Here is a 27,226-nt window from a genome sequence, read left to right on the forward strand (position 1 = left end):
TAATTTCACGGCAGGTCTAGAAGACAGCATTTATAGCTATTCCGGGACTCTCCAACAAAAAGCTTTTCCTGGACGCACAGACATTCATAATACTGATCACGCTCAGCTGACAGCTCTGGCTTGTACACGTGGTCACGACGCCCTTTGTACAGCAGAGGAGAGCACGACAGGGTGCCCGGGAGGCATCTGGACAGCACACAGAAAAAGGAAAGGCTGAACTCCCCCAACAGAACCCCATTAAAAAAAAAGTTTGTCTATTACAAAGTCACGTTTTCCATTTTTTCCGCTTTATAAAGTCAGCGATGCTGGAGGGTGTCTAGCGGAATCCGTCCTCCAGGAATGAGTGCAAAAGGGGAGCACGAGGCTCAGGGACGTCCCCTCAGTGAGCAGATGGAAGGGCCAGCCGGAGACCTCCCATCCGTTTCAGACAAACACACACATACAGAAAAGGATTATTGCCAGCTTGTGTACTTTCACAATGTGATTTTTGTATTTCGAAAGCTTGAATTGTCCCTGAAAGAAAAAAAATGGGAGAAAAGAGAGCATTCAATACACAGGTCATCTCTAGGCAACACACACACACACACACACACACACACACACACACACACACACACACACACACACACACACACACACACACACACACACACACACACACACACACACACGGGGAAACCTGGCCTCGGCAGCTCTCGGGCCCTCCTGACACCCCAGGACCTTCCTTCCTTGCTCATCTAATGCCAACACAGCAACCTGCCTCCCGAGTCCCTTCAGCCACTTGGACTCAACTGGTTGCAACTACAAGAGGTCAGAAACAACCCAAACGCGTGTGAACAGGGGACTAAAAATTAATAGGGGACTAAATATTAAAGGGATACTGTGCAGCTTAAAAAAAATGAAAGGAAAAGAAACTCTCTACTAATACAGAAAGATCGCCAAGAGAAACTGAAAACGTTAAGGTGCAGAACAGTGTGTGGACTTGATATGCTGCCTCCTGTGTGAGTGAGGAAATAAGGCTCATATCTGCCTCAAGGAAGTCATACGTAATAAAACGCTGTTACCTGGGGCAGTGTGGTGGCAGGGGAAGGGACACTGGAAGCTGGGCAGATGGAGAAAGAGTGGGACGCAAACCTTTTTCTCTCTTACACACAAACACACACTCACGCACATGCATTTTTTAAAAAAAATTGAACGACAGATTGTATTACATATTCAAAAAAATCAACCAACCAACCAAAAATCCCTTGGTTCAAAACTTATAGCTGCTTATGAAAGGATATTCTAAGAGGTGAAACCTGAGTACACTTTACTTTAGAAACTTAGCACGTGCACACACGCGTGCATGTGCGTGTGTGTGTGTGTAACAGATCTTGTGATGTCTTCTTAGTTGCCTCCTACTGGATGCAGACAGGTTTGGCCGCCCACTAGTACCTCTCCTGTTGCAGCCTAGTAATCCAACAACACCTTGGCAGTTCGCGTCGCCACTTTAATCCCCAGATCTCAGGGCTGGAAGGGGCTTTAGAGGTCACTGCATCTACTGCTCTGGCCCAGCGCTTCAGACTTAAACTCGTCTGAAATTTTGAGACAGAAAAATTCTCATTAACCTGATTTTGGAATGATTTCTTCCATTTAATTTTAATGGAACATTCTAGAAGCTTTGGTTTTAACTGACCTGTCTTAAAATTGCTACAATTGATTGGGTATCTGGCAATTGGTCCAGAATGAATTAATACTGACGAAGGAATATGCTCAGCCCAGCCAAACAGCAGTTTTCTCCTGCTGCTGGCTAACAGATTCTCCTCCACGATGGTGGCAGGCTGACAGTAACTCACAGCCCTCACTACACAGACAATAACTGCAGACAAGCACACTGAGAGGGAAACTGGATGGAGCTGGCGTGGGTGAACTCTGGCTGGGAAGAAACTGATGTTATCTCAAAAGCCCACTGGTATTTTTTGTAACTGACATACATGACCATGCAGCTCAATGATCAATGCTATTGAGAATTTCAATGATTTCCATCTAAGGAGTTGAAGACTGAACACAAAGAGAACTTAGTGGGGTAATCATCTTTTTAAAGGGCCTTTCAAAAGGGCAGACCCCACTGAGGGGCCGCAAGAAGCTAACAAAGAATAAGAATGCATCTGATCATAAGACAGAGAAAAGCAGGCGTTAACTGAGGTGTGCTATTTGAGTCCTCTTAGGGACGCTGTGCTGTGACAGTCTGCACAACGGAGGACACCTCTGATAACAAAGAGTGGTCAGGAAGAAGGATTTGCTGCTTCCTTCTTCCCCTTTGATGCCATCTCTGTCCCTACAGATCAATTGGATCACAAAAGCCAACCAGAAGGGAGACTAGAAAGCCAGGGGTGCGGGAAGGTAGAGTCAGAGAATCTTCTGACTGTGGGAGAATTATCTGTCTTATCTGGAGTAAGAGAGATGGCAGGCAAATATCTGGACTCAGCCCTTTCTGCTGTTTAGTGATGTAAAGAAGAGAATCTTTAGGATTAATCATCACCATACGCAGGCCACCTACGTTCTGGAGAACTCCTGCACTGTGCTGGGGCTGGGCCAGAACAAACCCTCCCGGTGGCAGGTAAGCTGAAGGGCTCTATAGCACCTTCCCACTAAGATACGTAATATTGATTCTAATTCTGTTGCCACAGATCTCTTCATAGTCAGAAATCTCTAAGAAGTCAGAATCATTCTAAGGTTTATTTGTAAAATGGAAATGGGGAGTGACAGAGTAACAGAGCCAGGAGAATCCAGCTGAGTTTTTCCAAAAAGAGTCTGATGTAAAGAAAAACAAAGAGCAATGAGGGTGGGCAACAGGCTCCTGACAATGACAGGCTGAAGCAGGCGGGTGGCAGCTGGCGGCTCAGGTCCAGCCTTTCTAAAAAAAAAAAAAGTGGGTTGAGAAGAGCTTGGTGCCAAATTTAGTCTGAGGAATGTGTTCACCTCAAGCCAGCTGGGAACTAATCCTCAGTTATGTCCCTCACCCCAGGCTGCAGGGCACAGAGAGATTAGGAGAAAGAGAGACGGTAGACAGGAAGTGGCAGAGGCCACAATCAATTTTTCTTTTTTTTTTTTTTTCTTTTTAAAAGATGGGCTTCTCTTCTTTTAAAAGCAAACTAAAATTTAGACAATCTAGACTGAGCTCCGGAAAGCTAGACCCTCCAAGCACCTAGCAATGTGCAGACTATTGGGAAGGTTTTTGGGTTCGGGTTTGTTCAATGGCTTTCAATGATATAACAGATCGTTTAGAAGGAAATGATAACATCTTTACATCACGGTCTTCAGGGAATCATTCTCTGGCTATCCAGCTGTCCGGCCCAGGCCAGCTCTGGCTTCCTCCTCTCTCCCTCCCTGCAAAGCAAACAAAATTGCAAACCCCCTAGGTTTACTAGGGCAAACTTCAATCTCTCATCTCTACCGAGTGACCACACCAAGTTCATTCTCCATCAAGAGAGATCACTGCTTCTGTGCATGTCAGCCTAGACATGCAGGGACCCAGAATCTACCCCTCTCCCCAACCGCCCCAAACCAGCAGCTAACTGGGACTTCTACCGAAGCCATGGTTAAAAGGGCAATGTTTATTTGTAATGGTAATAGAGGTCAAATGACATACTCCTAAAATATTAGCAGCCACATGTAACGTCACAAAACATCAGATAAATTGAGGAAAAGTATTTGTGGTTCAAGAATTATTTAAATAGCAGTTTTTAATTTCTTCATAGATAGTGATCTACTTGGAAGGGAGGAGAGGGAGGGAGGACAAGAAGGCTAAAGTTTGGGGCCTCTAAAACGGCAGCTCAAACCACCACAAGCTGGGTATGCGCATCTCCTTGGAACACCCCTTTTACCACTTACAAGGTTAAATCAATAAAGGTGAAATATGAAGTCTTTCTCAAGTCTGTTAGGACAATGAAGTGAGTTGGGTTTTTTGTTTAGACTCTAATACTCCTCTCATTCTCCCAAGTCTGTGCTTCAAGGAGAACACCTAACCCATGAATGCTCCCTTCAATCTGCCCTATAAAAAAGATATTGGGCGGGGGGGCAACAAAAAGAACAAAGAGACTACAAAACAGCAATTATGCAACTTACGCAACTATATGACTTTTCAAAGCAATTCAAAGATCTTTTCCTGGGGATTTTAGTGTTAGCTGAGAGGAGAGGGAATAATTTTACGTCTTCCATTCTGTCTATTCCAGTTTCATTTTAAAGGTTTTTTTTTTATGGAACCTAAGATGCTGTTGAATTTTAAAGGCACCACCATTAAGAGGTAAATGCTGCCAATTAAACTACGACAAAAACCTTTCTTATCACATTCACTGTAAGCACCCCAATTTTAGGGACATTAAAAGCAAAAGAAAAGGAACCTTAGAATTAACTATGGTAGTGCTGTTACAACATGTCCACTATAGCACCAGAGGCCTCTGGGAATGTAACTGGTTTATTTTGAGTATCTGCTGCTTTCCAGCCTACACATCAATGTATCAGTATTAGAGCTGATACATGGTTTTCATCCATCTCAGAATTCTATATTGACTATACAGAGAAACTCTTTAAATTGCAATTTTGAAAATCTAATGTTATCATCTAGAAGCTGAATTTATAATAAAGGAATTAAACTATTGAAAAAACAGATATGAGTGGCATGAGTGTATAGGAATTCTGGGACTGTTTATTACTCAGACCCCTGGCCACCCGCTTCTGTCCCTCACAGTGTCATGCCATCTCTTTAGCTCATTTGAGGAATGTAGGTCTCCTATTCCTTAAAAAGCCTCCCTTCCTTCCCGGGAGAGGGGAGTTCTGAAGCAGCTACTACAGCTGACATGATCTTTTCCATTTTAGAAATTCTCCATTTCTTAGGGATGGGTTTGGGGCGGGGACAGTTACTGTCCAGGAATGTGCTCTCGGGTCGGGCACGTGGAGATACCGTCCTTTTATCCATTCCTCTCATCCAGAGTAAATTTACCCAATTCAACTCCTTCTGCTAAAGATACACACATGGACTTGGAACTCCCTTAACTGAAATACAAATATTCTTAAAGTGAATGCTTCAGTTGACCCAGCCTTCGATATCCCAGGGTCTCTCTCTGCCAGCAAACACGTGGTGGTCTAGCCACAATACAACCTGGAACCGTGCCTCCTACACAGCCCTGACATCTACCCCCAGTTCACTTTAACCGCTGAAACTCAGAAGTTCCATCACTTGTTTCCTCGCAACTGACAAATACCACCAGCAAACGAGACATACCTCTCACCTAACCCATACTGTGGCCTGTGGAACTGTCCTATTAGTCACAGGACACTGTCAGACGGCTTAAAAATGGCCACGTCCAGGCAAAAGAAAATGGATCTCTGGGCCATTTCTAATCATGGAATGTTGGCATCCAAAGACACCAGAGACATGTCAGTCCGTGGAAACTCATTTTCCAAATCAGAAAACAGAAGTGTAGCGAGGCTCATCGACCTGCCCAGGGCTTCACCAGGAGGCATGTGACCCAGGCAGGATAAGTCAGTGGCTTTGGACTCAGCGGTTTCCTCTGAGACTGTGGCATCAGTCCATGAGGAGGAGCTGAAGCAGGCTCAATGCTGGCAGAGGCAAGCCTGGGGACAAGTGGGGAGAGGGCATTCCCTTGGGAAGAGGGTCCTACGGTTGAGAGGTATGTCACAAGGTTACAGAGAAGGTAGACAAGGCCCTACCCTGAGTGTGAGAGACAGAGGGGGAGCGTCCGATCAGCGGCCGCTGCTGTTCACCAGGCCATGAAACTCCTCCCAGGCCCTGGCAAACCAGAGACAAAAAACACAATAGTACATTCAGATCAAAGGCTTTTTAACAAAGAGAGAACAGACAAGATAAACCCACACCCCATTTCAGATACCCTCAAGGTCAAGTGGAGCCCACCGATACCTGGAAGCACAGCAGTGAGGTTCCCCTCCTAGAGTTTCCTCTCAGCTTAGCGGGGTGGCCGGCACCTTTCAGGGGCAGCTGGCTCGTCTCCTGGCTAAGTCTGGCCCTTACTACTCCCTAGAGGATTTGCACGTTCTTCTAGCCACTCCTTCAACAAGGCTACAGGGGAGACCAGTGAGGTCAGAGCTAAGCTCACCCACCATGGGAGACACCTCCAATTCACTGAGGCGAAGGGCAGCCGTGCTTTCTGCCTTGGGGACGTGAGGACAGGTGGCAGAAACTATCTTTCTTCATCAGGCCTCACCCTGACGGTAAAGGCAGGTACCCAACAGCATTACAGTGTCCAAAGACGCAATGAGGAAATTACACCACTTCATCTGCTTTCGTATTTCCAACCTTCTGACCCTTCTAAACTCAGACCCAAATTCTTATCAGGTTACGTGTTTCTGATAATACCCAAGTAACTATTATCTTAAAATTAAGTTGTATTATGTCACAGCAGCTCAAAATTTCCAAGGGCCAATGCTCAACACAACTTTAATGCTTATTAACTTAATTTAGAAATTGGAGTTAGAAAGGGATAAGAAATGTGACTGAGGGTAGAGTCTCTTGGAATGATGCTCCACAAAGACCAGGGCCTTGGTGACTGCTGGCCAAAAACCAGGAGAAAGCTAGATGCCCTGTGTATCTGGAAGCCCTAACGCACCTCAAGTTTTCTGAGAGGAGCTTATGTCCTTCCTGTTTGCCTTAACCATTTTTCAGCCACTTAGGGACAAAGTGTCAGGTAACTTCCCTGGGAATTATATATAAAATGGGTAATTTGGTGCCTTTAAATCTAAAACTCCTTACTGTCAATTATTCCATTCTTGGTTTAAAGGGGTGATATACCCATGGTGACAACATATAGGGTTTAATGTGCTAAATTATTAGCTCACTGCAGGTTTAATATTATGACCACTAAAATATATTTTATCAGTAGGTCTCCTACAGATAGCTTTTCTTTTTTTAAATAGGAAGGGATTAAATACAGAGACCTGGCACAACAAATTCATTCTTCCAGGCAATATTCACATCAGTTTCATTAGTATTTCCCTCTTGTAAACAGCAGCATTTATAAGTTAATGATGTATCTCTCAGAATAAGAGATTGATCTGAAGTTAATGGTTTCTTCAGAGAGAGTACTGCCAAAATACTGATACAGGTACGTTAACTGAAGGAAAATGGAAGAGCACCCAATAAGCATGCCAGTCTTTATCAATTCACAAACTCAGTTTCCACAGAAAGACATCTGCTTCACAGCTCCTTCTGGAGAGATGGTAACGTGATGAACTTTGAGAGTCCACGAGTGATGTCAGAAGGTCATTTCACTCTTCACAAATGGAGATAAGGAGAAAGCAAACTCTGACGCTTGGGCAACGACCCAGGAAACCCCTCTCTTGCTCTAAAGGTGAGACTTAAATTCTATTTAAGCAATTTAGGTGTCAACAAGAAATTACAAGGCTGTGTTGAAGCTTCACCTCATTTATCCTTTTGTTTCCAGAAAGCCCTACACTAGTCCAAACAGAAGTTCTGTGTCAAGAACCTTCAGAAATGTGGATGTCAGAGTCCCCTCTAATCCAGTTTAGTATTAAACTGCCCTCCCATTTTCTTCAGCAGTATTTTCTTCATATGTAAAAACTTCAACATGAAGAATGTGGGCAAAGAAGTTTCCTCATATGGATTCAGTGGAGATAAGATAGCTGGTCAGAGTCACTGGTACAATCGCTGGTTCTCACAGGCCAATGCTTGACTAAGAGGCAAATCAAACGCCTAAAACTAGGTGCGAATGTTCTAGCTATTTTCCATCAGGCATATTAGTAATATTAAAACTTGTTTCTTTTAAAGGTAAAGAAAGAACAAGTTAAATGTTAAAACTGTCATGTAAATTGAATTTCTTAAAAAAATATTCTTTTTTAAATTACCATGAGATTAATATAGCCTACAGGGCATTCTAAACAGATTCAAATGACAGGATAACCATGAGTCCTTTAAAGACCACCTTTTGCCAGCTCACTTACCAGAAAGCAAACTCTGAGAGCAGAGATCTCATTTCTGTGTAACTCTGTACTTGCCCTTACTCTGGCCCAAATCTCAGTTCACAGCCTTGCACTCAGCTGGCCCTCATACTCATGGACGAACTTGGCCTCCTGCTAGTCTGGGCTTTACCTTGAACATCAGCATGGGGGAACATTTCACAAATGCAAAGTCCAGCAATTATGCTGGTATGACCCAGTGCCACCTGGCTATGATTTAGCCATGGCAAGAGAAGGGATGGTTGGTTCTTGCCTACGAAGTTCAATGTTTAAATACAATGAAATCTAGATGTGGTGAAGTCCCCGTGATTCGACCCATTTCTCCTCTAGAATAAATGAATAAAGAGAAGTCACCTACCCTCAGCTCTCTCTGCAGAGGGGCCTGGTCAGTCTTCCCAACACTGTGGCCCACTGAGTGCAGCTGGCCCTGTCTTCCCTCTCCCATTCCAGGCCAGAGGCACGAAGGGACTCAAGAGACTACTCCAAAGAGGAATTTCCTCACAAGAGGCACTGCTGCTCTATATGGCTCTGCGCCCCAAGTCTTATCCTGTGGTCCCGTGATTCTGGGTTGCAAGTCTGGCTGTGTTATGAGATTGTCCTCAAAGTGGCAGATACAGTGAATCACTTGATGCCTGCAAGGACCCAAATCTCTGAAATCTCAGCTATGATTGGCCTCATTAGAAAGAGCCACACCCCTGAGCTAACACTCAACTGAACCAGTTTCACAGTGGGACCCACGCACCCTTAAGGGGCTAACTGTTGGCAATAAGCAAGGGTACGAGGCAGCAGGCAGCATCCCCTCTGCAGCAAAGCAGCTCGTCACGCCCTGTGCGCAGCATCAGCCTCTCGGGAGTGCAGCAGGAAAAGGCCACAAGCAGTGTGATCAGGGGAAGCCTGGGAAAACCAGATAGTTGAAAAAGGACACCGGAGACTGGACTGAAACAGAGCAAGGTGGAGGTACGCTTGACTGAGAAATCTAAGCCACCCCTAAAAAATTCCCCTCACCATTTCCAGGAGCCCTAATCTCCAGAGCAGCTGGGAGAGAACTGCGGCTCTTTCCTCCTCATTTCCCCGGAATTCTCAAGTCCAAGCAGCTCCAGTTCCTTGGCTCAAACAGAGCCACACCTGTGGGAGAGCCACAAGGAGCAGAACAAAGCAGAACAGTTCCGGTTTCTGCTCAGATGTGGCAAGGATCACAGGGGTCTCACGGTCAGTTTGGTGCTTTCTCATCAACTCTTACTTTGGAAGGTGACATCAAGCTCATCCCCTGGACCAGTTACATTAGCTGAAATTAAGGTCAATACATGTAACATTATAGTGGAAGGCAAGAGGGAAAGGGCCATAGAAGGTAATTCTTTGACAAACGCTGAAAACAGAGAGAACAGGCATTTCCATACATCAACAAGTCTCCATCTTCTAGGTCCTTCACCCAGTTTGGGGTACATAACAGAAAAAAGCAACGACACGAACACCTCCAGGATGCTGAGCCCAAGGCGCTCTAGTCCCAGTGTGTGTTCTGTGGGATCCCAGGCCACGTGGAGCCCGATGGTCAGTGAGGATGGTATCGCTCAGGGCGCTGCTGCCATAATGGAAGCGCACAGCCACTCTGGCAAACTCCACGTTACGCCCACAGCCACCTTCACAGGCGCGATCAGGCAACCTGGCCTAGTGCGGGCCAAGTGTTTCACTTCTGGTTTTGGTGGTAGCTCCTCAGAAAGCCTAAAGTAACGTAAGGCTTGCTGAAATTCTACATGCAGGCTAGGGGCCTGAAGGCCGAGCTGTAGCACATACATGCCAAGCCACAAAGCACATGAGGGGCTGGTATGTGCTATGTGTGGTCAGATGCCCTAAGGAGCACACTCAAGCAGGACAAAGACATCTCCCCACCCCAGGTCCTGATGCACAACAACCCTGGGGACTGGGAGGAAGGGAAGGGCTAGAACCTTGAGACCGTGCAAGCAGGGCGAGCTCGAAGAGGAAGATGATCTGGCTCTAAGGTGACAGCAGAAGGGAGAAGGCTGGCAAAGAGCTTGTGGCTTGGGCGGCTTTAGCACAGTGAGTAAACCTCATTAACACAAAGCAAGGGAGCTCTATACGTACAGCCGCACACAGACGGAAGCAGGGCTTTACCTCCAAGCAAGAGATTTCTTTGAAGTAAGACATACAAAGTCAGCAAAGCAAAGGCCAAGGATCCCCCTTTCCAACCGTACGGACTTTCAAGCTGAATTCTAAGTCAGAAATCACTCTGTTCTGGTCATCGGCATGACTAGATGGAAACTAAAATTCAAATACCAAAAAAATGGGGTCTCATTTTGAGAGCTAGATATCACCTCATTATGTCGGACCTCAGCAGAACTGGAACAAAATACCATGTGACGTTATACAATGGGCTTATGGAAATGAGGCTGCGTTCCCCGGATGGCCCTCCGCGGAGAAGTCTGTGCCATTCCTTAATATGGTGACAGTCAGTCTGAAAGGCCACTTCTTTGATGCACCATAAAGAGCAAGAGCATGAGACAAGCTAGTTTAGCACCATTTATTAAGTGATCTCAGCTGTTGTTGTAGCTGCTGCGTGTCAGCCTGTTCTTAAAACATAAAATGCTCTTCCGGTTCCTCTTGTCCGGGACAGAAGGGTCTTCCAGGTAGCGCGCCAACAGAGCAAGAGACTCCGACGATGCCAGCTTCAGTGACGGTGCCATCCAGAGAGGGAGAGGGTCACGGCACATTCAACCGCGGCTTCCAGAGGTTTTGAAAAAGGAGCCTTTGGGGGCCCAGCCTGCCTGGCATTCTAGTGAAAGTGCAAAATGTTGGCACATTGGGAGAGAAAGAGAGGGAGACGCGAGGAAAAGTAGCATCTAGGTATCAAGGAGGGCTTTCTGGTCCCTGCAGCTGCAGGGCTGGAGTACTAGGCAGGCCTCTGGATAAGGCAGCAAGCAGCAGGCTAAGGCAATAAGCCCCAAGGCTCTCCTAGACTCTAAGGACTTGTACGTGTTTCTACAAAAGTCAGGAAGAACTGCTTCAGGGTATTAGAGCGGGAGAACAGTGGAGAGGGGAGAGCTGAAAAATACCTCTTTCCCTTTCCTATCCAGGTGAAAAGGTTGCTTCTGGGGGGGATGGGGGTGGGGAGCATTTGGGAACCTTGAATGTAAGAGTCCTAGAGAAGGTAGGTGTGGGTCTCTCCAGCCTAGACTGAGTCTGGCTGGAGGGCAGAAACTACCTGTATTCCAGAACAAAGAATAGGAAAAATCTGCCTAGAGAAAAACAATGCTGACCCGGGGACTGGAGGCAAGCAATCAGGGTCATGGCTAGCTAATAACTGTTGGTGGCGACAATGAGCCACACCCAGCCATGCGATACAGACCACCTCCTATGGCAGCATTCCCAATTAAAAACTGGCGCTTAGCTAGTTTAAGCCAGTTCCACCCACAATACGATCTGTAAATTCAGGGGAAAAAGATTCCCAAATGGTCTGCCTGCTGAACACCATGGCTGGGCTCATTACTAGTAATGTTTTTAATAAGCAGGATGATGATATTATTACTAATGATGATGATGAGAGTAATAATACTTGGCCCTGTAAGAGCATTCTCCATCTGAGGACCTTCAATTACAAAGATTAAATCAGCCTCGAACAACCCTGTTGGGTAAAGCGTTATTATCCATTTTACCGATGGGGAAACTGAAGCAGAGTGGCAGAGAGACTTTTCAAAGGCACACACTGATATTAGAGTCAAAGGAGAGAACTAAACCTCCAAGTCCTGACTCCTAGTTGGCTCGCTCTCCCTCCAGTTGTGAGGAAAATCTAACAGCCACTCCCCACAACGTTTTCATAATAACCTGGATTTATTTATGACAATCAATCACTGAAGGAGCAACCCTAGCCAGTGATTCTCATTTGTGGACGTCCAGCTCCACTTCCTTGAGTCTTAGGTAGACTGCAAAGCTAATTTCCTCTTTGGCATCCATGCTCCCCTTAGATTCTACTCCCACAAACACGCTACTCTGCTTCCTCTACGAGTTCAGCTCTACACACAAGGAAATGGAGTCATCACTCCTGATACGAAGTCGATTTCCCAGGACAAAGAAAACAGACTGAAGCTAACAGGTTAAAAAGACATGCAAAAGTGGAGTGAGGGGCAGACAGGGAGGAGGGCCTTACTGTTCAGTGAAATTATCTTAAAAATCAGCAAGAAAAAGAAGAGCACTTTGTCTTTCATTCTACGACAGTGGTTAGTGCATGAAAGACAAGACAGCCTGTGTGAATAAAGCAAGCCCAGGCAGTGCAACTGGGATTCTGCAGAAGGGCTCTCTCTCATAAAAAGCACCCCACAGTGTAGGTGGACAGGGAACCTTGCCAGCAAAGAACTGCTACAGGTGGCCAGAAGCACTAGGGGAAGACTGGTCTGTCCCTTCTCCTGAAGTCAGTCTCTGTACGACCACATTCCTCTGGGCCCAACTAAGGACCTACTTTTGCTAAACTTAGGGACACGCCCCCCGCAAGCCCCCACAACACATACTTGATGCTGTCGGTGTGGGTTTTGTACTCCATAATGGTGTTGGGAGGTAGGTTAAGCACTCGCCGAAGCGTATCCCGGATGCGGGCTGTGGTGGCTTGGTCGCTGGCAGTCTTATTCCATATTGAAATAATGTCCTCCTACAGGAGGAACGACAGAAGGAATCATCAAAGCAAATCGGAGGCAGTGAGAAGAGTAAAGGCAACATGAGGAGCAGACCTGCCCGTGGGGTGGCTTACCTGAAACCGGACAGAGACCACAGCCCCACAGATCTCCTCCCCAACCATGAACTGTTCCCCCAACATGGCCAGGATGAGATTCTCCCAGCAACGGGATGCCAAGCCCTTCCGCAGCCGAATAATCCACTTGCCACCATTTTTATTTGCATCATCCTGTGAAAAGAGAGAAAGCATTTAAAGTTAAAATATGGTTTCACAGCTCTTTTGCTTTAGGGCCAACGATCCCTTGATCACTAAGAAGTCTTGTTGCTTCCCAATTACTCAACTCTATAGGAAAAAATGGCCAAACGGACCCTTTAAAAATAATCCTCTCTTGGGAATTCCCTGGCGGTCCAGTGGTTAGGGCTTGGCACTTTCACTGCCGGGGCCCCAGGTTTGATCCCTGGTGGGGGAACTAAGATCCCGCAAGCCGCGGCGTAGCCAAAATGATAATATACGCCAAAATGATAATAATAATCATCATCATCCTTTTTCGGAACTACATCAAAATGAAATGTCAGATTTCAAACAGATTTCCTTACTTCATTCACTAGAAGTTTATCAAGAGTTACCATGTCCCAAATACAGACATGAAGCCACAGTCTCTACCTAGATCCAGTCTAGTGAAGAAGATAGACAAGAAAATTAATTCCAGCAGTACAGTTTGACAAGTACTGCTGTAACAGAGATATGCATAGGAAGTTCAGAAAGAACATGACAGAAACACCCAAGAAGAGGAAACCATTTAAGCCGGGTCTTGAGGGACACCGGAGTTAGCCAGGTAAAGCAGGTGAAGGGCTCTGCCGGCATTGGGAAGAACACGGCAGTGTGCAAACTCTGATTGTGAGACAGAGACGCAAAGAGGAAGGTCTAGCTACAGTGAAGGGAGGACTTAGAGATGATGGGTGACAAATCCTGAAAGGTAATTAGGTGCAAGATCGTGTGTGCGATGGAGAGCTGCGTAAGATTTTTAACTGGGGTATGTGTGGGTGATCCCGTTTGTCTTCTAGAAAAACACTCTGGCATCAGAATAGAGAAGATGGGTTACAGCAAAGAGATCATAGAGCTCAGCTCTGGGTCTCCAGTTGCTGCCCATAATCTTACTTTTACTCACTTCAATCATATGTACCCTATGGTAATATATTACACACACACAAAACCAGTTCTATGGGAAGAGTAATTTTTAAAAATCCTTTAATGTTGTTATAATACCATTTTAGTGATAAAACAATCTTTGAAAACCATCCACACAGACAAACAATGGAATCAGTGCCTTTTCCTAGAGGTCCCATTTCCAACGGACCAAATAGTGACACAGCTTTCAGAGAAGACTTTAAAATACTTCTTTAGAATTAAAATAAATTTTAAAAAATTTTTTGGCAGCACCGTAAGGCATGCAGGATCTTTGTTGCCCGACCAGGGATCGAACCTGCACCCCCTGCAGTGGAAGCGCACAGTCTTAACCACTGGACTGCCAGGGAAGTCCCGAGAAAACTATAAACTACTTTTAATTTTGACATGGCTTTAAAAAAAAATTTAAAAATTAAAAAAAAAACAAACCAAACAAAAAACCCCTAAAATAAAAAACTTGCTCAGAAAAGCAGTCTGAGGCTTTCAGTCCTCACCTCCCACATGGGTTTAATTCCTTCTTTGAAGAGATGGAAGTCACTGTGGCCTGTCAGGTCCCCGGGACGTACCATGTGGCTGTAAAACCTCCAGAACTGCTCCACCTGCAGTGAGAAGACAGCAGAGTGAAAAGATGTTTCTTGTGCTTCTTTGAATGAATGTGAGATTTATTTAAGAGAAGAGCATAAACATGGAAGACACTCTGCTAGAGGCTCTAATTTCTGGAGGTTAGGTTTTCATTTGGGGGACTGTGTGGGAAGGAAGGCATGTTAGAGGAAAGCATACTGTATATTTTGATAAAAGAATAATGTAATATTGTTGATACAAGAATAAACTCTTTAGGTGAGAAATGCCAGCCTCAGCTAGGAGCCTTAGTTGGTCAATGTCAATACATACTCTCCTGCAGAAATCACAGGATAATCATCACATGGTGTAAGAGGACCTTGTTTTTACACAATAAAAACCACTTAAGTCTTGAGACAGATTAAATGCCACATAACCTCAGCCTGAATGTATTTCTTTAGAACCAAATCACTTAAAAAAAAAAACAGTATTATTAACTGTGTGAGTTAACTAGTCATTGTGCTGTACATTACATGCTCATGACTTATATTTATAACTGCACTTTTTTTTTTTTTTTTTTTTTTGCGGTACGAGGGCCTCTCACTGCTGTGGCCTCTCCCGTTGTGGAGCACAGGCTCCAGACGCGCAGGCTCAGCGGCCATGGCTCATGGGCCCAGCCGCTCCGCGGCATGTGGGATCTTCCCGGACCGGGGCATGAACCCGCGTCCCGTGCATCGCCAGGCGGACTCTCAACCACTGTGCCACCAGGGAAGCCCTGTAACTGCACTTCTTCTTTTTTTTTTTTTTTTTTTTGCGTTATGTGGGCCTCTCACTGTTGTGGCCTCTCCCGCTGCAGAGCACGGGCTCTAGGCACGCAGGCTCAGCGGCCAAGGCCCACGGGCCCAGCGCATGTGGGATCTTCCCGGACCGGGGCACGAACCCGTGTCCCCTGCATCGGCAGGCGGACTCTCAACCACTGCGCCACCAGGGAAGCCCAAACTGCACTTCTTGATCGAAGATGTTTACCATCAAATATAGCATTAGCTACAATGAAATACATTTTATTTGTTTAGTTACTGAGCATTAAGTGACAGAATCAACCACATGCACTACTCCATACCATGGTGCCCTTGCTAAGGCCAGGACGGTCCAAAAGCCAAGCAGGACTTAGCCTCTCACTTAGGGTTTAAGTCCCTTTTCTTAGCTAGAGATTTTCTCTTTGCTCCTCCTTCACAGTCCTGTTAGAAAATCAGACATATTTCTCTATAAAATGTATGCTTATTTATATTCAGCATGCCATTTCTGTTTCTCTCACTAGTGATTTGATAGGAGAGATTACTTCCCTATTCCTCTGCAATTCATGGAGAATAGCTACAAAGTACTGGCCAGTGAAGTGCACACTTTAGGAGGAAAGAGAAAATGTGGAACAGTCTGAAGAAACAGTTGGTATTTGCCAAGACACTGCTGGCTCTAAATTAAACATGAAGCAAGACTCCATAATGCGCAGCTGAAAATGGGTACCAAGCAGACAGAGACTCAGGTCATACTCCCAGATATGGATAGCAACTGAGGAGAAACAGACCTCAGGCTGTGTGAAATGGATGTGCCTTCCATTCCTCTAGAGAGCAGGAACACGGGAAATGTCTCAGGTTACAAAGAAATTAGGAATGAATGCCATCTGTAGGACTTCAATGCAGTGTTTCATCTCAGCCACTGCCATGCTTAATTACACGCAGTGATTTGGGACAGTGAGTGGTCATATGCATACAATGAGCAATAATCTTTTCCCACCCTAACGCAGTGCAAAGAAATGAAGTACGCCTACTAGAAACCACGGCTCATTGTGAATCAGGACTTGAGGGGGTGGTGGGGACAAAGTACACCAACCATTCTCAATCCTCCAATTGAGCACTGCTTTATTAACCGTTTGGTCTCCACCAATCTTAAAGCCATCCTATATAATCTCATAGCCAGAATCCTATATCCAAACCATAAGAGAGATGAAATAGTAAGCAGATCGAGAAATAGCATTAAATTTTTATCTTTTTTCCTTCTCTTAAGGCAATTTTCATTTTTGGAACTCCCAACTGAAACCAAAAAATAAACATTTAGACTCAGAATACGAAGTGCAGAAAAGACCTCAGAAATCATCTCAACTACCTTCTTCATGTTATAATTGAGGAAACGGTTTCAGAACTCGCCCTAGCCCACAAAGTCAAGCAGTAGAACAGATGGCACTTGTGATCCCCATGTCCAATGCTCTTTCCATTTCAAGACACGGCTTTCTTAGTTACCTGAACTTCAAGAACTTTTTAAATGTTGTCAAACACTAGGATTGAGGACAAATGGGAAATACTGCTTTGGCATCACTGGTTTTACAATGTAATTATTTCTTTGTGAGGAATTTAATATTGTGAGGCATTTCCCAATGCCTTGAATTACATGACACTGGTGAGTATAAAGAAGCATTAACCCAAGATGATGCTGATGACAAACTGTTCAACTCAGCATACACGCCCAAAGAAAAGAAAACAAAAACCCTCCTTGAGCAAGTTGGGTAAATTCATATATACCTTTCTTAAGAGGGAAAGAAAAATGCTAGAATAGTTATAATTATGCTAAAATAACTGAACAAATTCCTGAACGAAAACTTCCTCCCCAGTTCAGTTTCTTCTCTGATCCTCTGAGTGCTTAACCAGTTGTTTACAACATAATGGCTGCCATTTAACCTGTAATGTCTAGCAAGCCATCAAAATTTCTGTGGATTCAGGAATGTTAAGGACTACGTGGATATTTTTAAGTTTAATTCTACTGTTTTCTCTGCCAAGAATTCCTTCCTCTTCTTATCACATGTTCAAATTCTTTAAATTCAATCTCAAACCCATCTCCTCCCAAAGAGGCTTTCTCCAAGCTGAAATTAATTCCTTCCCTCTGCACTCCAAGTGCACTCTAGCCATGCCTTGCTTACAGCACTTCCCACTGCCTCCCTGTACTGGAAATTCCTGGGCATGTCTTATTTCCCTAAGGGCAAGGTTTTTTATTCATTTTAGAACCCTATTAGTGCCTTGAATTCATTCAACATTTCTTGAACCAAATATGTACCAGTGCGCAAGCTATTTTTAATAATTCAAAAGCCTAAATTTACTGGTGGTAAGAGAGCACAGGCCAACTAAAACAGGATCTTTGCTTTTGGCTGAAATTATATCAACTCAGCATAGTAATCAGATGATCTGATTATCAGTTATATATGCATATCTGATTAATAATAAACAGATAAATATAGCTGCTTCTAGTAAACAAACATTTTAAAAAACTGGAGCCTCTTGGCATGCATTTTGGTATATGGAAGAGTAAAAGAGTATAGGCTTTGGAAGGTGGTTTTTACAGCCTACCCAACTTGAGTTTCAATACTGGTTCCTTCACTTAAGTAAATTATCACAGACTTGAGACTTCAGATCAGATACTTAACCAAGCCTCATTTTTCTTATTTGTAAAATATGGATAACATCACTGACCTCATAGGGCTATCATAACGATCGAAGGAAATCACACGAAGTGCCTATTATTGTGTCCTTCCTCTTTACTAATTTATTGTAAAATTTATTTTCTATTATAGTTTTCTTTTCCAGTGTCTGCATTTTAAACAGGACAAATACCTCAATAATTTCAAGAAAATAACAAATCCTGCATTTGATTCGGCCCAGAGATTGACTGTACTGCACCTACAAAATATATAATAATCTTCACTGAATAAGACTGGTTTTAGCTGCAGACAGCTTCTCAGGGTACACAACTCTAGCTACCTGTGACGGAGATAAGACAGAGTGTGGGCTCTCTGTACTGACAGTACCCACAAAAAATAGACTTCCTTTTCTTTCTGAACACAGAAAAAAGATGCTACTTTATGCATAATCACTAACATATCCGGAACCCTAATGGGAGATTATTAAACACAAAAACTCTAATTTTATTCTCAACTTTATTGTCAAGCTTCATGAGAACAGACACCACGTACTGTAAAATTTTGTATCCCTCATGACACTTTGTGCACAGTAAGGACTCAATAAATATCTACTTAAACAAGCCTGTATTTCTGTATTGTCCCCTTCTGACCAGTTCCACAATTCACATACTTACTGATACTGACGTATGTCACCTATGGACGTGCAATGAGAAATCTAAGAACGAGCCAATTTGACTTCAGAGACTCAGGTCAGTCAACTAAGGAAACCAGAATCCTAAGTATGTTACCAGGAGGGTATATATACACAACGATGTAAACACAGGCATGAATGTACTACCAAGGCTCGCTACATTAAACCACCCAGTACTCACAGAGGCAAAGGTGCCAATCTGTTTGATATTCTGTTCGTAGCTCTGTGAGCTGGTGGGACGGCCAGGGGTTCTCCTGGAGTACCAGAAAGTGTAGTTATACTGCAGGGGGTGCTCTGCTGGCCCAGGGACAACAGCCTGTGAATTAAAGAAGGTGTGTTAATCTGGGCATTTTTCACATGCTCTGAGACTGAGAAAACATTTTACAGTGTCACCCCTTACCACCTCCACACTTAAAAAGGATACATCCTCAATTACCTACAGTGGGCTCAAGATTCTGCTGACACAGTAAGTTAGTGGTTAACTGATTCTAAGTTCCTGTTAACATTTTCTCTGGTCTTAATGCTTTCGTAACTTTCTAATTCCTATCATAGATATTTATGTTTGTATCTTATCTCAACATATTCCCAGGCCAAGTCGGCCTCCTCTATGACACCCTATCACTTACTGGCTAATGACGCTGGGCAAGTTGCTTAACCAGTCTGTGCCTCAGCTGCTTATCTGCAAAGTGGGGAAAATAATAACCACCTCCTCATGGGGCTGCTGAGAGGATCAAATTAATTAACAGAGGTAAAGTGCTTAGCACCACGCCTGGCACAGAGTAAGTACTCAATAAATGACAGCTACTAGTATTACTGGTACTGTTAAGTGTAAACTCCTTCATCCACAGTCTCATTCACCTTTGTGTCCTCTTAGCACCTAAAATGCCTGCATCTGGAAGGTACTCAATATTGTGGGATAAATCAGCTCACACTATTACTAACTAAACAGTCAAAAATTCTAAGTGATGTGCAGGATTTGAAATACTGAGCAGCAGCTTCTGAAGCAATTAACATCCTTGTTAAACTCCAGGGTTTATCTCCCCTACCTCAGGCTAGGAGAATGTTGGAAAGCAAGGCAGCATCTCAAGATCGTGTGGCAAGGGAAAAGTTCTAAGTCCCAAAATGAACTCCAGTGATTCAACAACCTTTTTTGAGAACAAAATCAGATATTACAAAACAGGATGCCATCAAGTTAATCTGCATCTTCCAGATTTCCCAAGATAACCAAGTCTCAAGTCCAAAGGCAACCACATCTATGCAGCACAAAACTCACTTTCCTCTTGCTGCTGCTCTGACTCCTGTCTCGTTCCGTTTTTTCCTTCTCACCATCTTTCTGTGTGCTGTTTTCTTCATTCTGATCGTGGTCCCCACTGTCATCATCTTTCAATCTAAATGGAAAGGCAAGACAACGTTACTCCATGACTGAGCTGATTCCTGCTTATCTAACAAAGCCACCAGGTCAAATGAACTACCAGGAAACCAACCCCAAGTCACTTAAAGATACAGGCAATGAGGTGCACATGAGATGAGAGACGGCAAAGAATGCAGAGTGGCAATTAGGAGGATTAAACAAAAATGAAACTGCCCATCAGCTAACTTGTGAATTCCAGAAAGCTCCACATTCTAGTTTTCTAAAAGGCTGTGCAAAGAAGCGAGAGGTAAACGGTGAAAGGGATTGTTTTCTTTGCCAAAAATGGTCAATAATGAGAAGAATTTCTGGATTAAATAACTGCTTTGGCATTTCAAATGAAGCTAAAAAACTTACTTTTCTTTCTTGCCACTCCTTCTAACCATCTTTCCTACCCCTCCCCATTGCTACTGCTTTAGTTTAGGCCGCCTCCCCCTGTCATCTCAATTACATCGCCACCAGCATGTTCCTTCTAAATGCAAATCTAATCATTTAACTTCCATGCCTAAAACTCTCAACTGTCCCTTGCCCTTTGATGTCCACCATGCAGGATAAAGTACAATGAAACATAAGATCCTCTAGAATCTGACTCCTGTCAACTGGCATCCTCCTTCCCTCCTCCCACCTCCCCAAGCAACCTATATTCCCACATCTGTGTTATTTGCAAACACTACCCCCTCAGCCTAAGGTACCATTCCTCCCACATCTGTTTTTCCTACTAGAGGGGGCCCTTAGAAGTGTCTTATTAATCTTTGTATCTTCAGCATCTAGGACAAGAAGATGCTGCCCTAACATGTAGCACCAGAAGATGCTGAATTGATGTTAAATGAAAAGAAAAAGAAAAGAAAGGAACGTCTTCTTGCCTTTTAAGTCAAATGTACTTTAGGTGCCACCCTTTCAGAAGCAGTGAAACCACCCTAAGTGTTGTGTAGTGGTTTGCTATGATTTCAAATCCACTTATTTATGACTTAAATGAAGATATTTTAATCCACCTGCTTACGACAAAGACAAAAAAAAAGTTGTTTTTAGAAGTAAAGTTGTTTTAATAAAAGAATGAAGTGTGTTAGGATGTCATCTCATCTGCTGTCATTGTTAAGCACTAGCAGCTCACTTGCCGAGTGGCACCGCTGGGGCCTTATCAATAGGAACAAATAAAGAAGGAACTACGGCGAGGGGACACTTAGACTATAAATACTGAGAGTTGTGTGAGGAATATCCAAGCGTCTCTGTCCGGGCAAAGCTATCCTTTCCTGATCCTGCTCTCTGAAGATCTCAAGCCACTCACTCCTGGTTGGCAGTGATGTTAAACCCTGCAGCAGTCTCAGGAAAAGAAGGGACATTAGTTCCTCCTGTGGTCGAGGTGACTCCTTTAGCAGTGGTGACAAACCATGTAGCGGCCCCACAGAGATCAGCCTGCCCGTCAACACCAGTGCTGTAGTTTCCTAGCGATGTGCTCCAGCAACAAGTGACTTTTATTTTTGAGCTGGCAGCTGGACTTCAGCTGCTGGTTGGCAAAGCCATCTCATCCAGTACCAATTCATATAAAGGTACAACTGAACTAAATCTGGACTTTATTCATCTTCCCTTGCGTGGAACAACAGTGTGATTAACCTATCATTGGTCTGGAGTATGGTATGTTATTTCTTTATTAGCTTAATAAGGGGCATCTGCATGCTACTGGCTTATGAAATTACTGTAATTCCCACAATGAATCTGTGGTAAATAAACTACTGGCAAAGAAAACCTGTCTCTGAGCATAATTTGCCAGCCCCCAAAACACAATACTAAGGCTTTCAGTGAACCTAAAGTTCACTAGATCCAGACAAAAAGATAAATGGAAGGTGAATTCACAAAGATAGTAAGAATGCTGTTTAGTCTAGAGCTGGACCATTAACTTCCAGATCTTTTCTGAAATCACTTTTCTGACCGTATCCAGTCAAATGGAATCTGGCAATTCTCAGGGAAGGTACTAGAAGTGGTCAAATTGTAACTCAGATACAGGAATACCTCAGAGATATTGTGGGTTTGGTTCCGCAATAAAGCAAATTATCACAATAAATTGAGTCATGCAAATTATTTGGTTTCTCAGTGCATATAAAAGTTATGTTTTCACTGTACTTTAGTCTATTAAGAGGGCAATAGCATTATGTCTTTAAAAAGTATGTATCTTAATTTAAAAATACTTTATTGCGAAAAAATGCTAACCATCACTAATTACACAGCGTTGCAATAAACCTTCCATTTGTAAAAAAAAAAAAAGAAAAAGAAAATAAGCGGTATTTGCAAAGTGCAGTAAAATGAGAGGTATGCCTGTATTACCTTATAGATGCAGAAACATGCTGCTAAGTTTTTTGCACTGTTTTTCTTTTTGCCCATGAATCCCCAGTGCCTACCACATAAAAAGTGCTCAAATGTTAAAATGGATGGGCTAGGCATGGGCTGGGGTGCCTGCTCTGCCCACTTCACAGCCCTAGCTGTAGGATATACTCCCGAGATCGTGCATGGTGCCATGACCGTCCCCAACCCCACCCTGGCCAAGACATGACTGTGAAGGAAGGGCACCAGACTAAAGGGTGGCCCAGCCTGGCCAATAAACGATGCCTCAGAGGCTCGCTCAAAATTATGAGCCAATTCCTCCCTCGGCTTTTCATCCAGGAGATGAAAGATCATATGGATTCAGGAACTAGGGAGTCATATGAGTCTCATACAAGAAAAGCCATGAGGGAATAAAGACAACAAGCAAGAGCACAGAAAGTCAGTAGGGGCAAAGGGAATGAGCAGATGAGCAGAGAGTGGAAAGGAGAATGGTTCTGTCTGTGATGCTGCCATCTCTTTGGCTTGGTTCACCCTCCCTGGACTCCTGGGAGACCTAATGGTGCTTACAATGCCCCTTCCCCTTCATTAAACTTGAGCTGGTCTGGTTTCCTTTTCAAGAGGAACCTGTCTAGCATGCAAGTCCCACAACATTTACAAGCATACTGCGTGTTTAACAATACCTATGGAGGGCTTCCCTGGTGGTGCAGTGGTTAAGAGTCCGCCTGCCCATGCAGGCGACACGGGTTTGAGCCCTGGTCCGGGGGGATCCCACATGCCGCGGAGCAGCTGGGTCCGTGCGCCACAACTACTGAGCCTGCGCTCTAGAGCCCACGGGTCACAACTACTGAGCCCGTGTGCCACAACTACTGAGCCTGTGTGCCTGGAGCCCGTGCTCTGCAGCAAGAGAAGCCGCCGCCATGGGGGGCCCGCGCACCGCAACAGGGAGTGGCCCCCGCTCCCTGCAACTAGAGAAGGCCCACGCTCAGCAATGAAGACCCAACACAGCCAAAAATAAAATAAAACAAAAAATAAGAACACCTATGGAATACCCGACACGCAGTCTGACCTCAGCATGGTGCAACCAACTCCTTTCCCTCCAGTGGTCAGCCTACTTGCAGTCCCCGACCTCAGCCCTCTGTTGTGTTCATCACCTGGTCTCTGCTCAGAGAGCTCCTCTTCCCCTACTTAACTTGTCCTTCAGGATTCAGACTAAGGACACTTTCTCTCTTTTTTAAAAATATTTATTTATTTATATTTTGGCTGCATTTGGTCTCCGCTGCTACCCACAGGCTTTCTCTAGTTGCAGCGAGCGGGGGCTACTCTTCGTTGCGGAGCGTGGGCTTCTCATTGCGGTGGCTTCTCTTGTTGCGGAGCACGAGCTCTAGGCGCACGGGCTTCAGTAGCTGTGGCTCACAGGCTCTAGAGCGCAGGCTCAGTAGTTGTGGGGCATGGGCTTAGTTGCTCCGTGGCATGTGGGACCTTCCGGGACCAGGGCTCAAACCTGTGTCCCCTGCATTGGCAGGCAGATTCTTAACCACTGAGCCACCATGGAAGTCCAGGACCACTTTCTCTTGAAAATATTTTCTGATCTCTCTCTAGGCTGAGTTGGGATTCCCTCTTCTGAACATCCCCATATAAACGTTTGTACTTGTCCCAGCTGTACTGTCATGGCTGGTTTTTTGTCTCCTGATTAGGAACATTTCATGAGTTTTTTAAAAATTGCTCAGGCCCAAGAGAGCTCCTAATTCTCTTCTTTAGGGCATACCACAGGGACTCACATCATTTCTCTCTTCTCAGTTCCCAACTCCCCACTATATCCTTTGGGGTCCTTTCCCTTCAATCTTGGTTAAAGAGGGGCACAGTCACCTCAGCATCTTACATTTTTCTAGCCCCAAGCGAAGCATATAAATGCCTTTCTTTTTAGTGCTTTTGCTGCTAACCACTAGGAAACAGAAAAATAACAAAAATAATTATGCCAGAGAAGAAACAATGCTACTGTGATCCCTGGACCCCACCTCCCGACTCCCTTCTAAGATAGTAAATGGAAACCCTAACGGACCTTCATCTTATGCTGTCATTTCTTGAGGGTGGAGCTAAGCAACCACTCTGCTCTCTGAGCCTACACTTAAGGCAAGGCATTCGCACCCTGTCTTCTGGAGGCTACTCTTACCAGCCTGAAGCTGGATGTGAAGCAAAGATACAATCCAGACAGAAAAATCACTGCTCAATACACTTAGGCAGGCAATTAGCATCTGAAGCTGTCCAGGCTGAGTGGCACCTAATTAGCTCACCAAGCTTCTGCCCAGGTATGTCCTCATACTCTAACTAGATGATTCACTGCGGTAGGAACTTGGTCTAATTCATCCTCACATGTCCAGCATCAGGCAGTGGCAGAAAGCAAACATGTTTAATGAATGGATTTCTAAGATCAAAGCAATACGAGGCAGACTAGGATGAATGTCGAATAAGTGGTTCGGACAATAATTAAGAATGGGCCAAGGCTAAGAAAAAAGAATAGGGACAAAATCAAATATGGCATCTAGATTTGAAAACCAAGCTCAACACCGTAGGGACTGAAGTATAGTGAAAGCATCTTAGGCTTTTACATATGAATAGGATCAATGGCAATGGTAGCTAATGACTTGATGCGGGGGTGGGGTGGCGGCTATTAGGTTAGGTCCATAGAAGGCCACACAGAAAAGGAGACTAGAGCTCCTCTTTAATCTGAGCCCGTCAGATTAGACTACAGCACTCAACTCCAGGCACTGGACTTTTAGGACTCTGGCAAACTGGAACATGTCCTTAGAAGCCATGTGGTGAAGAATGCAGAGACCAAACATGCAGCCGTGGTCTAAAAACTGCACACTTTTTTGCATGAAAAACAAAGGCAACAAAAACAAAACTAAGGGCTGGAGTGCTGTCTTCAATTGCTAATTTCGAATGAAAGACAGCTTTGTTTTTTTCCTGCATAGCTAGAAGACAGATGTTCAGTATAATGAATAGTTAACAATTAGAACTAATTAAAAATGGCCCAGGTTAATTTACGTCAAGATGTGCTTGAACAAATGTTAAACAACAAACCCGGGTTCGAATCTCACCATATGGCCCTTCCCGTTGCTGTGGGCAAGTTATTTAATCTCAGAGTCTCATTTTCCTTATCTGTAAAAGGAGGTAACATGACCCCCTTACAGGGTTGTTAGAATTAGTAGAAATAATATGTGAAAAATAGCGAAATGCCCGTGGAAGCCATTACTGCCACGTTTAAATTAGCTACTGCGAACCTCCAAATGATCTGGGTAGGGCTGGGCCAGATTACGCATGAAGTACCTCCTTAAAGTGAAATTTTGATTTCTTCAGTTCGGCGGAGAAGGAGGTACAGGGTTGGCAGAAAGCTCCTCTGAGGCAGGACTTAGATCTTAAGTTAGGAGTTGCAGGGCTTACGACTGGGCAGGGGGTGGGGGGCGGGAGCAAACTCCCAAAGACTTTTTTCAAGTAGCAGAGCCCTCTCAGCAACCAGGAAGCATTCCTGAGGAGCTGCCAGGAGTGCGGGAGTCCAGGACCTTGGAATTTGCATACCAGCACTCAAGGTACTGGAAAAACTCCAATTTCCCATGGGCAACAGTGGGTCACAACCTAAACTAATAGTAATTCCACTTTACATTTATATCTTAAATGTAGTACTTTGTATCTTAAAAAGATACTTTATATCTTAAAGTACCTTTAAGCATCGCCGAATGTGATTTGATCCTTATCACACTCACTAAGGCAGCAGAGCACTAACAACTAATGCGGTTTGGGTAACAGAGGCTCAGAGACTGGGTAACTTTTCTAATGTCAAATAACTGGTAACTGGTGGGTCTGAGAGTGGAAATCTAGGTCTTCGGAAAAGAAGACAGATTTACTGGACTACTAGAAGAAAGCCAAAACATAATCTACCTCCAGATACAATCGCTGCAGGGAAATATGCAAAAATACTTTGTATTTCCTTTCTGCACCTCCCAACTGTTTGATGCTGGAACTAGAAATCAAACAGATAGGGTACATACAGAACTGCAGGAGGAGGCAGTAACAAGTATACCCGTTGGGCAAGAAACTGAGCAGCTCTTGGAGAGTGTGTTGGAAGAGGGGAAAAGGAGGGGGAAGAGAACGGAAGCAGGAAGGAGTCTCGGGAAGATGAGAATTCCGTAACTGAACAGCCACTGCGCTGAGCGCTGCAGCCACGTTACCTCATTGCATCTTCGCAACTCTACGACATGGGCTCTGTTACCGTCCGCACCTTGCGAATGAGAAAACTGAGACTCTGGAGAGATGACCTGCCTAGGCCAGAGGGAGTGTGTGAGAAAAGCTGGGCGCAGAAGCAGAGCAGCCAGGCTGCGGAAACACCTAAACCTCCGGTCTCCGCCCCTCCACGCAGCTGGCAACCCGCACCCGCCCGGCAGGGTGTCCGAAAATCTCCTTCCAGGCGGCACGGCCACCTCCTCCCGCCCGGACCCCGCACTTCGCTTTGGGTCCATATGACCCTGGGGTCCCTGAGACCCCTGCATCCCTCCTCCCCAAACCCCTCCTTCCCGCCGGCCGCCCAGGCCCGGCCGGCCCGCAGCCCTAACCAGGAAGGAAGGCCGGTGCCGCAGTTTGCGCCGCCGGCGGTCCCGGCGGGGGCGGACGCGAGGAACGGTTGGGGGAAGGGGCCTCGGGAGGCGGCCACGCGCCACTCACGCGTCGAACTTGTTGTTCATCCTCTCGCCGCCGCCGTCACCACTGCCTCACGGAGTGACTTCCGCTCCGCCAGGTCCTTCCGCCTAGGGTCCGACCACTTCCGGTTGCGCGGGGCGCAGCGGAACGTCGGCGAGCTGGCCGGGAAGGGGGCGGGTACGCCAGGACGCAGTAGTCGGGTGGTTGCGCTGAGCTGCTCAGGTTCGGTGGCCACGCGGGCTG

General features: G+C 45.0%; 1 protein-coding gene across 7 annotated transcripts; it reads right to left on the bottom strand.

The window, feature by feature from the left end:
• Nucleotides 1–27,151, bottom strand: EIF4E2 (eukaryotic translation initiation factor 4E family member 2). 7 transcript variants are annotated; one of them, XR_004527335.2, is made up of 9 exons: nt 27,008–27,150; nt 19,841–19,955; nt 18,749–18,883; nt 14,350–14,454; nt 12,746–12,898; nt 12,510–12,646; nt 5,713–5,791; nt 1,435–1,574; nt 1–513 (listed from the first exon to the last, which is right to left on the bottom strand). XR_004527335.2 is itself a non-coding variant. In XM_033859538.2 (8 exons), exons 1-7 carry the CDS (start codon nt 27,025–27,027, stop codon nt 3,300–3,302), a joined length of 735 nt encoding a protein of 244 aa, XP_033715429.1. In that variant the 5' UTR covers nt 27,028–27,151; the 3' UTR covers nt 1–513; nt 3,290–3,299. The 7 variants fall into 7 exon arrangements, 5 of the variants coding, with proteins under 5 accessions (XP_033715429.1, XP_033715431.1, XP_033715432.1 ...); XR_012332931.1 differs by lacking the exon at nt 5,713–5,791; XM_033859538.2 differs by lacking the exons at nt 1,435–1,574; nt 5,713–5,791 and adding an exon at nt 3,290–3,369 and having other exon boundaries at nt 27,008–27,151.
• Between the last annotated feature and the right edge of the window lie 75 nt (nt 27,152–27,226).

Source organism: Tursiops truncatus, chromosome 7, assembly GCF_011762595.2.
Source record: "Tursiops truncatus isolate mTurTru1 chromosome 7, mTurTru1.mat.Y, whole genome shotgun sequence".
Classification (NCBI taxonomy): Eukaryota; Metazoa; Chordata; class Mammalia; order Artiodactyla; family Delphinidae; genus Tursiops; species Tursiops truncatus.